This window comes from Sorghum bicolor, chromosome 5 (assembly GCF_000003195.3).
Source record: "Sorghum bicolor cultivar BTx623 chromosome 5, Sorghum_bicolor_NCBIv3, whole genome shotgun sequence".
Taxonomy (NCBI): Eukaryota; Viridiplantae; Streptophyta; class Magnoliopsida; order Poales; family Poaceae; genus Sorghum; species Sorghum bicolor.
In genome coordinates this window covers 63372039-63384497 of record NC_012874.2, presented here as the reverse complement: position 1 = coordinate 63384497, position 12459 = coordinate 63372039, and the positions used below count along the sequence as shown (strand labels likewise).

The 12459-nt window shown below is 43.6% G+C and overlaps 1 protein-coding gene and 1 long non-coding RNA gene across 10 annotated transcripts; one reads left to right on the top strand and one right to left on the bottom strand.

Annotated features, from left to right (window-relative positions):
* On the top strand, window positions 271-5085 carry LOC110435695. Of its 9 annotated transcripts, none has more exons than XR_002453536.1 (4): window positions 271-1220; window positions 1524-1806; window positions 2945-3946; window positions 4015-5085. It is a non-coding gene; the product is annotated as an uncharacterized LOC110435695 (long non-coding RNA). The 9 variants fall into 9 exon arrangements; XR_002453531.1 differs by having other exon boundaries at window positions 272-1220; window positions 1524-3946; window positions 4015-4475; window positions 4666-5085; XR_002453530.1 differs by having other exon boundaries at window positions 273-1220; window positions 1524-3085; window positions 3179-3946.
* On the bottom strand, window positions 6744-10966 carry LOC8071945 (protein WVD2-like 4). The gene is made up of 9 exons (XM_021461652.1): window positions 10417-10966; window positions 10106-10334; window positions 9914-9972; window positions 9739-9800; window positions 9330-9407; window positions 9133-9232; window positions 8963-9034; window positions 8769-8876; window positions 6744-7472 (listed from the first exon to the last, which is right to left on the bottom strand). Exons 1-9 carry the CDS (start codon window positions 10672-10674, stop codon window positions 7029-7031), a joined length of 1410 nt encoding a protein of 469 aa, XP_021317327.1. The 5' UTR covers window positions 10675-10966; the 3' UTR covers window positions 6744-7028.

The window sequence follows — 12459 nt, the reverse complement described above, 5'->3', positions numbered from 1 at the left end:
CTTCTGTTCTAAATTTTAAGATGTTTGACTTTTCTAAATTCATAGTTGTTTTTACGTAATTAATTCAAAATGGTGCACATATCCATATTGATTTTTTTCATCAAAGCGAGGCACATATCTTTATCGATTTATTAATTTGATCAAAGAGATTCATAAGTATGTGGAATTGGTGGTTAAGGCATGTACCATCACAAGCATGATCTTAGGATTATCAAAAGCGCAAAGTGCTTTACGCCTTTGCCTTTATCTCTACAACTAAAAAGATCCGGATGGTATCGTCATACCATCCATCGGCCTGCCTCGCTCCCGCAACGCCCTTCCTCTCCCGTCACCACGAAGATCTCCACTTGCTAACCGCCGCGCAGCTCCCCTACCCTTCTCCTCTCCGCGCTTGCTGCCGTCGAGGCCGGCAGACGCACGCCACCCTAAACCCCAGCACTCCGCCGGACGCACGCCAGGCCAACCGCCGCCGCGCAGCTCCCCCACGCAGATCCCCTAAACCTTCTCCTCTCCGCGCTTGCTGCCGTCGCGGCCGGCGGACGCAGGCCAGGCTGCCCCAGCACTCCGCCGGACGCACGCCAGGCTGCCGCCGTCCAGCTCCGCCACGCAGATCCCCCACCGAGGAGGACGCACCCACCACCCGCAGGTGAGGCAGGGCGGCTTCGATTGGGCTGCGGTGATTCGGGGGGCCGGATCTGGCTGGGGCTTCATCGGATCTCAGGCCATTTCGGCGTGGTTGCATTCCAAATCTCACGATCCCTAATCTTGGCTGCCACCACAATCTCGCCGCGAGCCCCTGGAACATCTACACCCGCTTCTCCGCTGTTGGCGTCGAGATCGCACGCCGCGGGGAAGGCGCTCGTCGCTCGCGTCGGCGGTTCGAGGCCACCCGCCGTAGCCGCTCCCATCGCTGCCGTAGGCGGTGGCTTTGCCTAGGAAGAGAGCCTTCCCTGCCAGTTCAACGGCGCATCTCCATCTGGGCAGGCACCTTTCCAAGGTCACACGACGCATCTCCGTCTTCCCCGACGGGCGAGCTCAGCCTCTGCAACGAGTGAGCTCCCCGGCGGCGGCCGTATCAGGCTCCTCTCCAAGGTCACGCGTGGGCTCCATCTTCCCCAGCGAACCACACCCAGGCGAGGCTGCGATGGCCTTGGCGGGTGCTCGTCCAAGGATCCGCGCGGTGGTGAGTCAGGATGGATGAGGGGCCCTCGCACCACCAGGTACGTTTGCCCCTTGGTCTACCTTCCTCCTATGCCAAACCACGCACCCAAACCTGAACTTAGTATTTGTGCTCGAATCTGATCTGGTAACAAGTGTATATGCATGTATTATGCATACTAACTTCAGTTTTGTACAAATATGTACAAGTACCATGAGAAGTCCATTGTCTGCACATCAGTGCATTGCAATGTTCTTTTTGTCTATACCAATGTTGCTCTTTTTATTTTTCTAATGATGAGCCACTGATGGCATTGTTTTCTCGATCCCTTTTGTTCTTGCTGACAATGGACAATTTTACACAGTTATTGTGCAGAAAGGATTTGATCCACAATGGTTGGCAAATGCACTGCGGACGACGAACTTATCCGGCGTCCTCATCAGCAAACTTGTCTGTATAAAAGGATCAGATGCCCTTTCAAAACACTTGAATAATTATAGATTATTAATGGCTAAGCAAAATCGTTTCTGCTAGAGTGCACACTTTATGCTGCAAATGCCAGGATGCGAGACATTGTCACATCTTGTACTGCTGGCTAACTATCTGTGTTCTCTCATAAGAATCAAAATCGGTCATAAAACCAGATGGTGAGTTTTGTTATTTTTATGTGTATGTTTGATCATTTTATATGAGAAGAGCCATTTCACCTAGGTGTCTGGTTCTAAATAGCATATGTATGACTTTCTTATGGTCATTGTTTGTTATCTAAAAATAATCATCTCTGCCCCTACATAAACCAATGTTTGTAGAATAATATATAGACTGACTGTGGACTGTGCTATATGTTTGCTTTTGTTACAATGATGATATTCTTGACTAACATGTCTGCCCCTGCATAACCCAAGTTTGCTGATGAGGACAATCTCTTGTTCCTCGCTGAGAACTGAAATTTCTTCTCCCTATCCCTTTGATCTTGTCTGGCTATTTCCCGTGAGAAAATGTCCTTTGACCTTATAATTAGGGCCTTATTGATGCTAAAGGTTAATTAGATTATGGTAGAAGTAGGAGCCGTTATATATTCACGTCAGATCCTCTCGAATTTGCTTAGTTAAAGATAGTTTTCATCCTATGTGAATGTGTTTCCTTTTCGTTTAATTTCTGTAGATAGGTTCCACATTCCTGTCAACTATGGATGCTTTCCTCATTTTCTCTTATGAGTTTTTGTGATGTTCATTTGTAATGTGTAATCGCACTGATAGTTTAGGAACAACCACATTAGTTAATGAACTTCCTTTCTGAATTGGCCAGTGAAAAAGCAATCACAAATTAGGAAAAATCTAAACTGATGATAGTGTATGAGAATTTGATAGGCTGTGCCTGTGGCAATTTATGGTGCAATGCTGAAGCTGCTATTGTGCCCTTTTTCTATAGTTTTCAAGGTTTAACTTAAGATATTGCAGATAAGTTTTCATACAGAGGTTTTGCTGACACTAAAACAATATATTTTTCTTGATTATTTAGTTATTGTCTGTTGTTATGTCATCTTCATTATATTTTTCTATAACTGAAATAGAGTGAAGGTCTGGTACTGTGACGGCGGATCTTTCACTGGTGTGGTTCTCATGCAGTTAGTGAAATTCTGTCTCCACTCGTGGTATTTCTTTTCTTATTAGTTTCAGACCACAAACTAAATATGAGCGCCAAGGGATGCTACTCTAAAACTTTGGTTTATTTTATTTATTGAACCACAACAATTCATTGTCTGATTTCTTTCTTTTTCTTTAGGCTGCAGGCCTTTATCTCCCGAGGTCAGTGCATTTGGCGGGCCGCTATGGATGACCTAATAGCCCAAGGACAACTCACCATAGTTCACCCATGCTGCTCCAAATTCCTACCTTTATGTGTTCAGATCTACATTAAAATAAGGTATTTTAAATCTAACATGTCCCAACTATTCATCTTTTGGGAAAATATAATTGGTAGACTTGGTAGACGTAATTTGTTCTAATGGAATTTCAGTTTATTGTGCACCCAATGTCCTTTGTTGTTTTATCTGGGTGAGCACCTTTGGAATACGATTCAAAATCCTTGGAGGGCATCCTTCCGAAAATCTTAAATGGGTTGCAAATGCAAATATCACTGTTATTATCATAGCTTTTGGTTTGAAAGCTACTATCTAGGTAAGAAAAGTACTGTCATAAGCTGCATTTAAAATTGATATTCACTTGGTCATTTGTCGAGTGGAGCTAAGTGAAATCTATTTTTTTATGAGATTATTCACTTAGTCATTTGTCGAGTTGAGGTAAGTGAAATCTGTTTTTTTATAAGATTATTCACTTAGTCATTTGTCGAGTTTAAGTGAAATCTATTCTTTTTTATGAGATATTGCAGACTTGCAGTTGCAGATTATGGATTTACATTTTTTTTTTGCTTCACTACGTATTACCCTGAAGCCCCATCTACTTGGTTGATTTTAACACCAATATAGAAGGTGGACATGCAGATAGATGGCCATGTATCCTCACAGGGTACAGATTGTCCAAATTTTAGGCATGGAAGAACATGGAAGCTGGAGGTGGCAATGGTAAATTGACCGGAGCCGTCGTCGGCACCGTTGAGCTCTAGAACCCAGGTGCACCGAGTACTATGTTATGCCGAATGGAGCCTGCTGGTCGGAGTGTGAGTGGAAGGCGCCGTCGGAGGTGGTCGGCGACTGCGCGCTGGTTCCAGAACGTGTACAAGGAGGCTCGCAACGGGACATCGCCAACCCCCAAGAACGAGTACAAGGTATAGCAACACACCTTGTTCAAAATTAGATCTCTAATTCAAGTTTTTTATTTAGTTGTCTGTGCTAGGATGTCATTTCATAGATATATGAATGGATTGATGAAGGATGTTTCTGTTGTTCCTGGAACCACCATTCTTCAGGGTAGGTACACCCCATCTCTCTCCCTCTAACTTTTCCTCTGATTTCCTTGATTTGGAAAGGATTCTTCAGTGCACCCCTCACAATTTGGTCTTAATTTCTCTGCTTGCCATTGGTCCTGATTTCCCCCCAAATCTGAATAGTGCAGAATACATGTCTATTTTATCTGTCCATCTATATACCTGCCGAATACATTATGCTAATAGTGCATAGAAATGCTAACAAGAGCAGCTTACTGAGTTATACATATTGTTGTTCAGATGCTGTAGTTCCTTCTCTCTGTTAGTTCTCTGAACAATAGCTCTAAAATTTTGCTCGACACTGTTCATCACCACAAGCAAGCAAGCAAGCAGCCGTGAGCTCTGTGGAGGCAGCTTGTGATCTGCTACAGTAAGCAATCCCGTCAAGCTATATACACTACATAATTGTTAATGGCTTGTGAACTGATAGCATGTTAGTGATTAAGGTTCTCTGATTTCTCCAACCCTAAACTGTTTTTAATTTTGACAGGGCATGAATCTTAATCTATCTCACTATTTACTTCATTTTCAAGAAACATATTGTCCTTTTCTTTTTACAGTAGCGTTAGCATTTTCACAATAAGAGCAAGATGACACACGTACTTCAATATGTTGCTTTGGAGCTGCGATGCTCTGGTCCTTGGAAGACCCATCAGCCAGAACAGAGAGGGGAAGCAACAAAAATGGAGGCAAGGAGAAGGAAGGAATATGTTGCAGCGCTGTTGCCCTGTGGTGCTCGCTACTGATGTCTAATGGCCTAGGATTGATGAAAACAAGGATTGGAAGGAATGGATTCGCAACGATGATTCCATTTTCCTCATTGTTGAGATGGGTATCCTACAATAATTACTGAGTACAGATGTTGTTGAGATTCATTAAAGTATCCAGTTTTCCCACTTTTCTTATTTTATTTTTTCACTTTCTTATTTCTGAAGTCCAGTATCTTTTAACACACAATAATGCATGGTTTTATTTCATTATTTTGTGAATTTGTGTTTCTTGCGCGTTTATCCTTGTTTTTTAACTTTACAAATTTACCCCTATTTTTTGAATATGAAGCTTTCACTTGCTTCTATTCTGTGAAGAAGACTTAACGGTATTAAATGAGGACTGAAAAAGACACAAATATCCTTGACATGAGTGACTCAATAATCAATATGACTTTTTATTTACAAACTTACTATGTATGTATTTTGAAGAAATGGCTACACATATTTTGTACACACGAATATCACCATTGTCATCTCTGTTAACTATTTCATCGTAACTCATAAGGCTCTATCCATTCTTTGGTTTTTTTTGAACGGAGCCCATACCTTAACTGGGTGTTGTTTAGTTTCCAAAAAATTTCAAGATTCTCTGTCACATCGAATATTGCGGCACATGTATGGAGTATTAAATTTAAACGAAAACAAAAACTAATTATACAGTTTGCCTGTAAATCACGAGATGAATCTTTTGATTCTAATTAGTCTATAATTAGACAATATTTGCCACAAACAAACGAAAGTGCTACAGTACGCAAAATCCAAAATTTTTGCCAACTAAACAAGGCCTTATAGAAACAAAGAAAAAAATGGAGAAAGCTCATTCAGATTAAGGCCGCACTCAGGCTTAGGGTATGTAGCATTTTTGTTTGTATTTGATAATTATTGTCTAACCATAGACTAACTCTAACTAGCCTTCATGAATACGTCCAAAGATTCCATCTGATAGGAAATCTTATAAATTTTGGAATTTTGAAAATATCTAAACAATCCGTTCAAATGTCCAGTCCATCACGGCTTCAGGCGACATGTGAGCGGAGAACAGCAGCGTGGGCACGACAGCAGGATGAGCTCCGCGCCTACTGCCCGGCGCACCGTGGATCCTCCGCGTCACCTGCTGCGCCATGCTGCTAGCAGTCGTGCCACGCGCCAACACCCCCGCTCGCGCGCAGCATCCGTGCAGTTGGTTGGACTGCGCCCCACCGTCGACCCTATCGACCGCACTTCTCACGTCACGGGATAAGAGAGGGAAAAGATCAGGATCATATGCTTTAGATAAAGGATAGGCATAATAGTATTTTTTTTATTTCCTTCTTATTTTCCAAACAATTTTTTGACCCATTATTAAACAACAATGTTAATTGTATGAACTTTGTCTATTTGATTAAATGTCACTTTACCGTTCATATTTAATTTTGTAATATTATTATCTTATCGTGTGATCTGTGTGTTTTTAGTACATATAAAAGTTTTGTTGTCCCGTAGCAACGCACGGGCACGAACCTAGTATCCTTAAAAAACTATATATATAGTGACCTATACGATGATAAAAGACGATGGTGAATCAACACTATTTGCTCTACTGTTAAACAAGTATAATGTCTATTTTGACCTTTACAAAGTGCCATGAACAATAGTGACATTATTGCATTTGATGACTAGTTCAGCAATGATAAATACAAGCAAATCATTCACTTGAGACCTACTCACTAACTTACTTGCGTGATTTAGAGAAAAGAGTAGATTTTGAAATATGGTCACTTACGTTTGACTTTAGACGTTAGACATCTCTTTATGAGCCATTTCTGACCCTAGAGCGAAAAAGTTGTAGTTGATGTAAAACCAACAAGAATGAGGGAAAAAGGTAAGAGTAACACGACCACAAAATAATCCACAAGTTGCCTTAATGTATTGCAACAATCCTAGGATGTCCAGCGACATACAAATCCAATATACACAAAGTCTGGGAATTTTAAACATGAAGACAATATGAAGCAATATACATGGCATGCTCAATGACAAGCTGAAAAAATGGATGTCTACTCCGGAAACGATAAACCATGACACTTTGAACGATTCAACTTTCAATGAAGCACACACCCTCACTATTCACAGGACTGCAAAAAGGAAATAAAATAGGCAAAATGCGCAATTTATCAACCATGGACTGGGACTTCATTCGAAGCAACCAATTGTGGAGCCAGATCAAGACCTGTAGCTTCTCCAACGCCATGTTCAACTACGAGCTCTTCTGGGGCAGAAGGTACTGAAGGCGGGACTTCGACTGGGGTATCTTGCGCTTGCGCAACCTTTGCCCTTGAAACCTTAGGTTTCGAGTTCGAGATTTTCGCCTTTGTAACTGCAGGTCTTGCTTCAGCCTTTGTGGTGGCAGACACTTGTGATGGAGCTTTTGTGACTGGCCTCTGAACAGGTTTTCTAGCAGGGACACGAGGTTTATTGTTCTCCATAACTTCATTTACCTTGCCCGAATTTGCAGTGCTCCGTGGGCTCTCACATGAACCATCTGCAGAAGCAGCAGTAGCAGAACTGGCTGGCTTGTGCCGGCCGAGCTTTGGTGACCTAGCACGTGTTGGGGGAATCTACAAAACCACATGCATAAGGAACTTTGTTTAGGAGTGTGAAATTTACTAATGGGACACAATAACATGTACTAGAACATATAATTCAGGAACCTTAATATTTCCTATCCAAATTAGCAAGATACACAAGACAACATTTGAATAGCAGTAATAAAGAAAGTGAATTTTAACCACATTGTAAAGTGTGAATCAGTGCATACAAAAGACAAGGGAAAAAAACGTTTACTAGATCCTGAAACATGAATGACATGATGAACTAGTAGAAACAAATGATTTGTCACTTCTAAATAACCTATTATGAGATGGAAGGAGAGATTTCACGAACATATATCTTGTGTACAAGAATGGCATTGTTTAGTCCCACATTAAGGTGCAGCATTAACTGCAAATCTTAATGAGTATCCTATTACAAATTCAATCATATGTGGATGAGAATTGTTATAGAAAATAATTCAGGCATCTGTATGAAAGAGAATTTCGCTTCATGGATCTTGCAAGACAACGTCACTAGTTACTATAAGACCTCAAATAGAGCCCTCAAAGTTATATATTATTTGCTTCAAAGCTGCACTCAATCACAGAGCCAGCAATATTAAACTATATCATAGTAAGGACCTAGCAGTTAGCACACATCAATAGGCACTCAACAATATTACAATTTCAGAAACTTAAAAAATATGAGCATTAAGTATAGCAGTATAGGATCACAATTCACAACTGAAAGATTGTAATTTAATTCTGTACTGATTACTAAATTTTAAGAATAGATCACTCATGCACAAAGCAGTAAGTCAGTAATGATAGCGAACAAAATGATTATGGAAGCAAAAAAAATGCTTCAAATGCAGTTGTGTGTCACATAATACATCTGCATGTACATATCTCTAACAAAAACATAGTCTCATTTTTCTTTGGTGAAACAACTGTATATTCTGGCTGCATTTTTATGGTATCATCTTAGTCAATATAGTACACACATGACACATCTATTTAGGATTCCATATTCTCAAGTATCAAAATGTTTATCCTAAGCATGTCACAAAACCATATTCTAGTGGAAATTTCTGGTAATGTAAGGCACAATGAGATAGTTGCCAGTGCATTCATTAATGTATAATGGCAAGAAATAGAATTGAACAAGTATTTGTATGAGTGCAAATGGAAACTTATCAAACTGGTTCAATGTGAATCTTTCTATTCAAATAGAAAAATAGGATGTAATTAAACCACATGGAACCATTTGTTTCAATGTATATCAGGAACCTCGCTAAAAAATGAAGTAAATCAAGTCAGTACCTTTTTCAACTCAACTTTGGGTGGCTGCTCCTTGTAAAAGCTTGGCATAGGTGTGGCTTTAAATGTCAGGCTCTTCCTCAGCAATTTGATCTCAGCCTCTTGGCTCTCCTGAGTGAGCATAGATTAACTTTTAGAAGTGATACATATAAGCGTCCCATAGTTTTTAATGCAAATAAGGTGAAAGCAGCTATCACCTTAGATTTCTCCTGCAAATTTGTTTTTTCCAGCTCCTTTGCGTGGATTTTCTCTTCAAGCTTTTGGAAGAACTGGGAGCAGGGAATGACTAAGGCCCTTCAGTACAAGAGAAAGAAAAACCAGACAAAATCTGGATCAATAATACACCACTGTGGAAAATAGTGCAGACCTCCTTTCTCTTCTCAGCACGCTCCTCCAATCTGAAACTAAAACCAGCAGCAATAGCAGCAGCACTCTTACGAGCTGCTGCACGGGGAGTATTGGTACTTCTGCAAACACAACACCAAATGGCAGCAGTTTATATTGATACCACAGGGAACAACAGATAAGTGGCTATCAATCAACCAATCATGAGGAATTTCTTACGATGTGGTGGAGCGCACGTCATCCTCCGCCTTCCCTGGCTGCGTTTGTTTCAGTGGTTTGTCGGTGTTTTCATGCGGCCTGTTATCCAATATCAATAATTTCAGCAAAAGAAAACGACAAAAACCAAAATTCATAACGGTTCTGATTAGTGTGATTAGTCAATCTAATGCGACAAACAACACTGATCAAAACATTTATAGTAAGCATCAGAAAACAGGAAGGCGACACAAAGTCCGAACGACACACATCAATGGCATGGCGTGTTCTATTTTGAGACGATAACTGATATCACGATGCAAAAGGAATAATAATAATAATAATAATAATAATAATAATAATAATAATAATAATAATAATAAAAGAAAAAACACAGCAGCCAAATCTGGATTGGTAGTGGTCCAGCACTTACTCTTGGGCAGCAGGAACTGCGTCATTTGGGGCGGCCGCATCCACTGATCCAGACTTGACAGGCTATATATAAGTCAAAAGGAACCCAACCAAGTCTTACAACAAGGCAACCAAAAATAGACAGAACAACAATGTCAAGCTTCAAGTAACGGATGAGTCAAGGAAAGGGCCTTTACCATGGACCGGCGAGCACCAGGTGTCCGCGCCGGATTCGCCTTCTTCTCCGCCGCCCGGCCTGCAAGTGATCACATTCCATTCAATTCAATTCAATTCCACTCCAGAATTCAGTCAACACGACACCACTGAGGCGGCAAAGACTGAGCACACCCAAACAGTATATAAGGAAGAAGGAAAGCCCGCGTCCAAACCTGCTGCAGCCTCCGATCCATTGGCCACGGCGCCCTTGGCCTGCTTGGGCGTCGCAGCCGCGGCCTTCTTGGTGGCGGTGGCAGCCGCGGCACCCCGCGCCGGGAAGGAGGCGCTCTGCGAGAGGACCCCGGGCTTCTTACCCCTCGCCGCGGCGGTGGTTCCGGTGGGCACCCTGCCGTTCTGCGGCCTCGCCTTCCTGGCCCCGGCGGCGTCCCCGGATCCACCCTTCTGCACGCACAGACTAGGGACGGTCAGTGCCGGATCATACCACCCCGCGCGCGGCGCGAGCGAAGGCGGAAGCGGGACTCACCTTGGCGGGCGCCTTGGCCGGTGCCACCGCGGCGGCCACGTCCTCCGCCACCGCCGCCGTCACCGCCACCGTGACAGCCGAGGCGGGGGCGTCCGCAGATCCGGCCGGCGCCGCGGCGTCGTGGGCGGGTGCGGCGAGATCCCCGCGATCGGCACTGGCGGCGGGGCCAGCCTCCCCCTCGGCGACCTCGGCCGCCATGACGACGACGTAGCCCCCGTCCCCCTCGACCCCATTCTCCGTTGCAGCGGCGCCCTCCATCGCGCGCGGCGCCCAGATCCGGCCCGAGATCGCGGCCGCCGCGCCTCCCGCAACCGCCTGCCGCGGCACGTCCCGCGGGCACCCACCCCACCCCACCAACCAGCCAACTACCTACCGAGATGTCAGCAGTGCGGGAGCGCGGGCGCCATCGCCGTTGGACGTGGTGCGGAGAGGAAGCGGAAGGCAAGGGGGAGGAGGAGGAGGAGACGAACCGCCCGCCCACCCACCCACCCAGTGATGGGAAGCGCAAGCGCCGGGCTGGCTGCGTGGAGTGGGGAGTGGAGGGAGTTGCCTGCCGCTGCCGATGCCGAGTTGGATGGAGGAGTTGGTGCGAGCGGACAGCGGAGTGGACTCGACTCGACTCGGGGGGTGCGGGACGGGGACGGCCAGACGGGATCGTCGTGGGGCCCACTCGTGCCCGCGCCGAGGGCCGCGTGAAACTGGCGCGGCAACGGCCCCGTCCGTTGCACTCCCACGCGCGGAGGCGGAGCCACGGACGCCGGACGGTTCTGCCCCTCGCCACGCCAGTCACCACGTCCGTATGCCTGCCGTCCTGGCCCCCGTATCTCTAGTCTCTCGCCGCCGTAGGCGTTACACACCTACTAGTCGTAGGCGTGGACCGTATAGCAGCGGTACAGACGATCGTATAGTAGTATTTGGTAGGGGAGGATGCAACAATTTCGATCGTCCCGTATACGGAGCTACGGATCACAGTGGCGGTGACCGTAGCACTAGCACCGGAGGAGATTTCCACGGCTGACCTTAGATATGCGGTACTTCGGTTCGATCTGGTTTGGTTCGTTACTTCGGTTCTCATAAAAATTTCGTTTCTCAAATAGATACTGATTGGTTCTTTCCAGAAATTGGTACCGAGGAAATTCGATTTCGGTACTTTCAATTCGGTTTCGATATTTATAGAAAAATACCAAACTGATTACATGAACATATAATAGCAAGTTCAAAAGCTAATTTTGACATAATTTAGAAATAATTCTTAAAGAATAATAATATCAAATACATACATGTACAAGTTCACAAAATTATAGAAGTAAAGTACCATATATATATAATATAATAAACTAAAATAGTGTTATTAAGAATATAACTACATTTAAACTCAGTACATTTCGATAAATTCGGTTCCCCGAAGTAAAAGTACCATTCCTGCAAATTATGAACCAAACAAGGTATTAAAAAATTTGGTTTCTTCGGTTTTGATACTTTTAGTTCGGTTCTCAGTATTTAGGTTGGATTCTTGGTTTTTTATGCCCAGGCTGATCCACGACAACCGATCCATGGTCAAGAAGCTACGATCCGCAGGAGCCGGGAAGCTGTCCGCTTTATTTATTTATTTATTTGTTATTGTTATACATACAAAAGGTAGTCTTCATTAGGTACGGTTATTGTTACAATCTCTGATTGATGCTTTTGTAGGTGGATCATCATATACAAATTGCTTGGGGGGGGGGGGGGGGTCATTGTTGTCTTTCTTTGTTTTTTTTTAAGAAACCTCCTCATTTGGAAAGGTGCAAGAGGAATGTGCATGCCTTTGAACAACGACAAAGGCCTTAGAATAGAAAGATGGGGAAAGCCGAGCACCTTGCTCTCCATAATCAAACACAAATACGAAGGAACACAGGTTTAAATTTGTTTTCAAATATGCAGACACTCGAATTTGAAAGAGAATGGATGCAAAAATTTTAAATCTTTTGCCTAATAAGTGAATCGAAGTAGATAAGAGTCAGGGAAGAGAGGTATTTGAGCCTTTTTGCTTATCTAAAAGTC

Bases quoted from the DNA above. Each gene is read 5' to 3' on its own strand.
- LOC8071945 (XM_021461652.1), bottom strand. From the start codon at position 10,674: ATGGAGGGCGCCGCTGCAACGGAGAATGGGGTCGAGGGGGACGGGGGC. The intron at 9,801-9,913 runs GTAAAGGCCCTT...ACTTATATATAG, and splicing joins CTGGTGCTCGCCGGTCCATG to CCTGTCAAGTCTGGATCAGT. The intron at 9,408-9,738 runs GTAAGTGCTGGA...ATTGGATAACAG, and splicing joins GCAGTTCCTGCTGCCCAAGA to GCCGCATGAAAACACCGACA.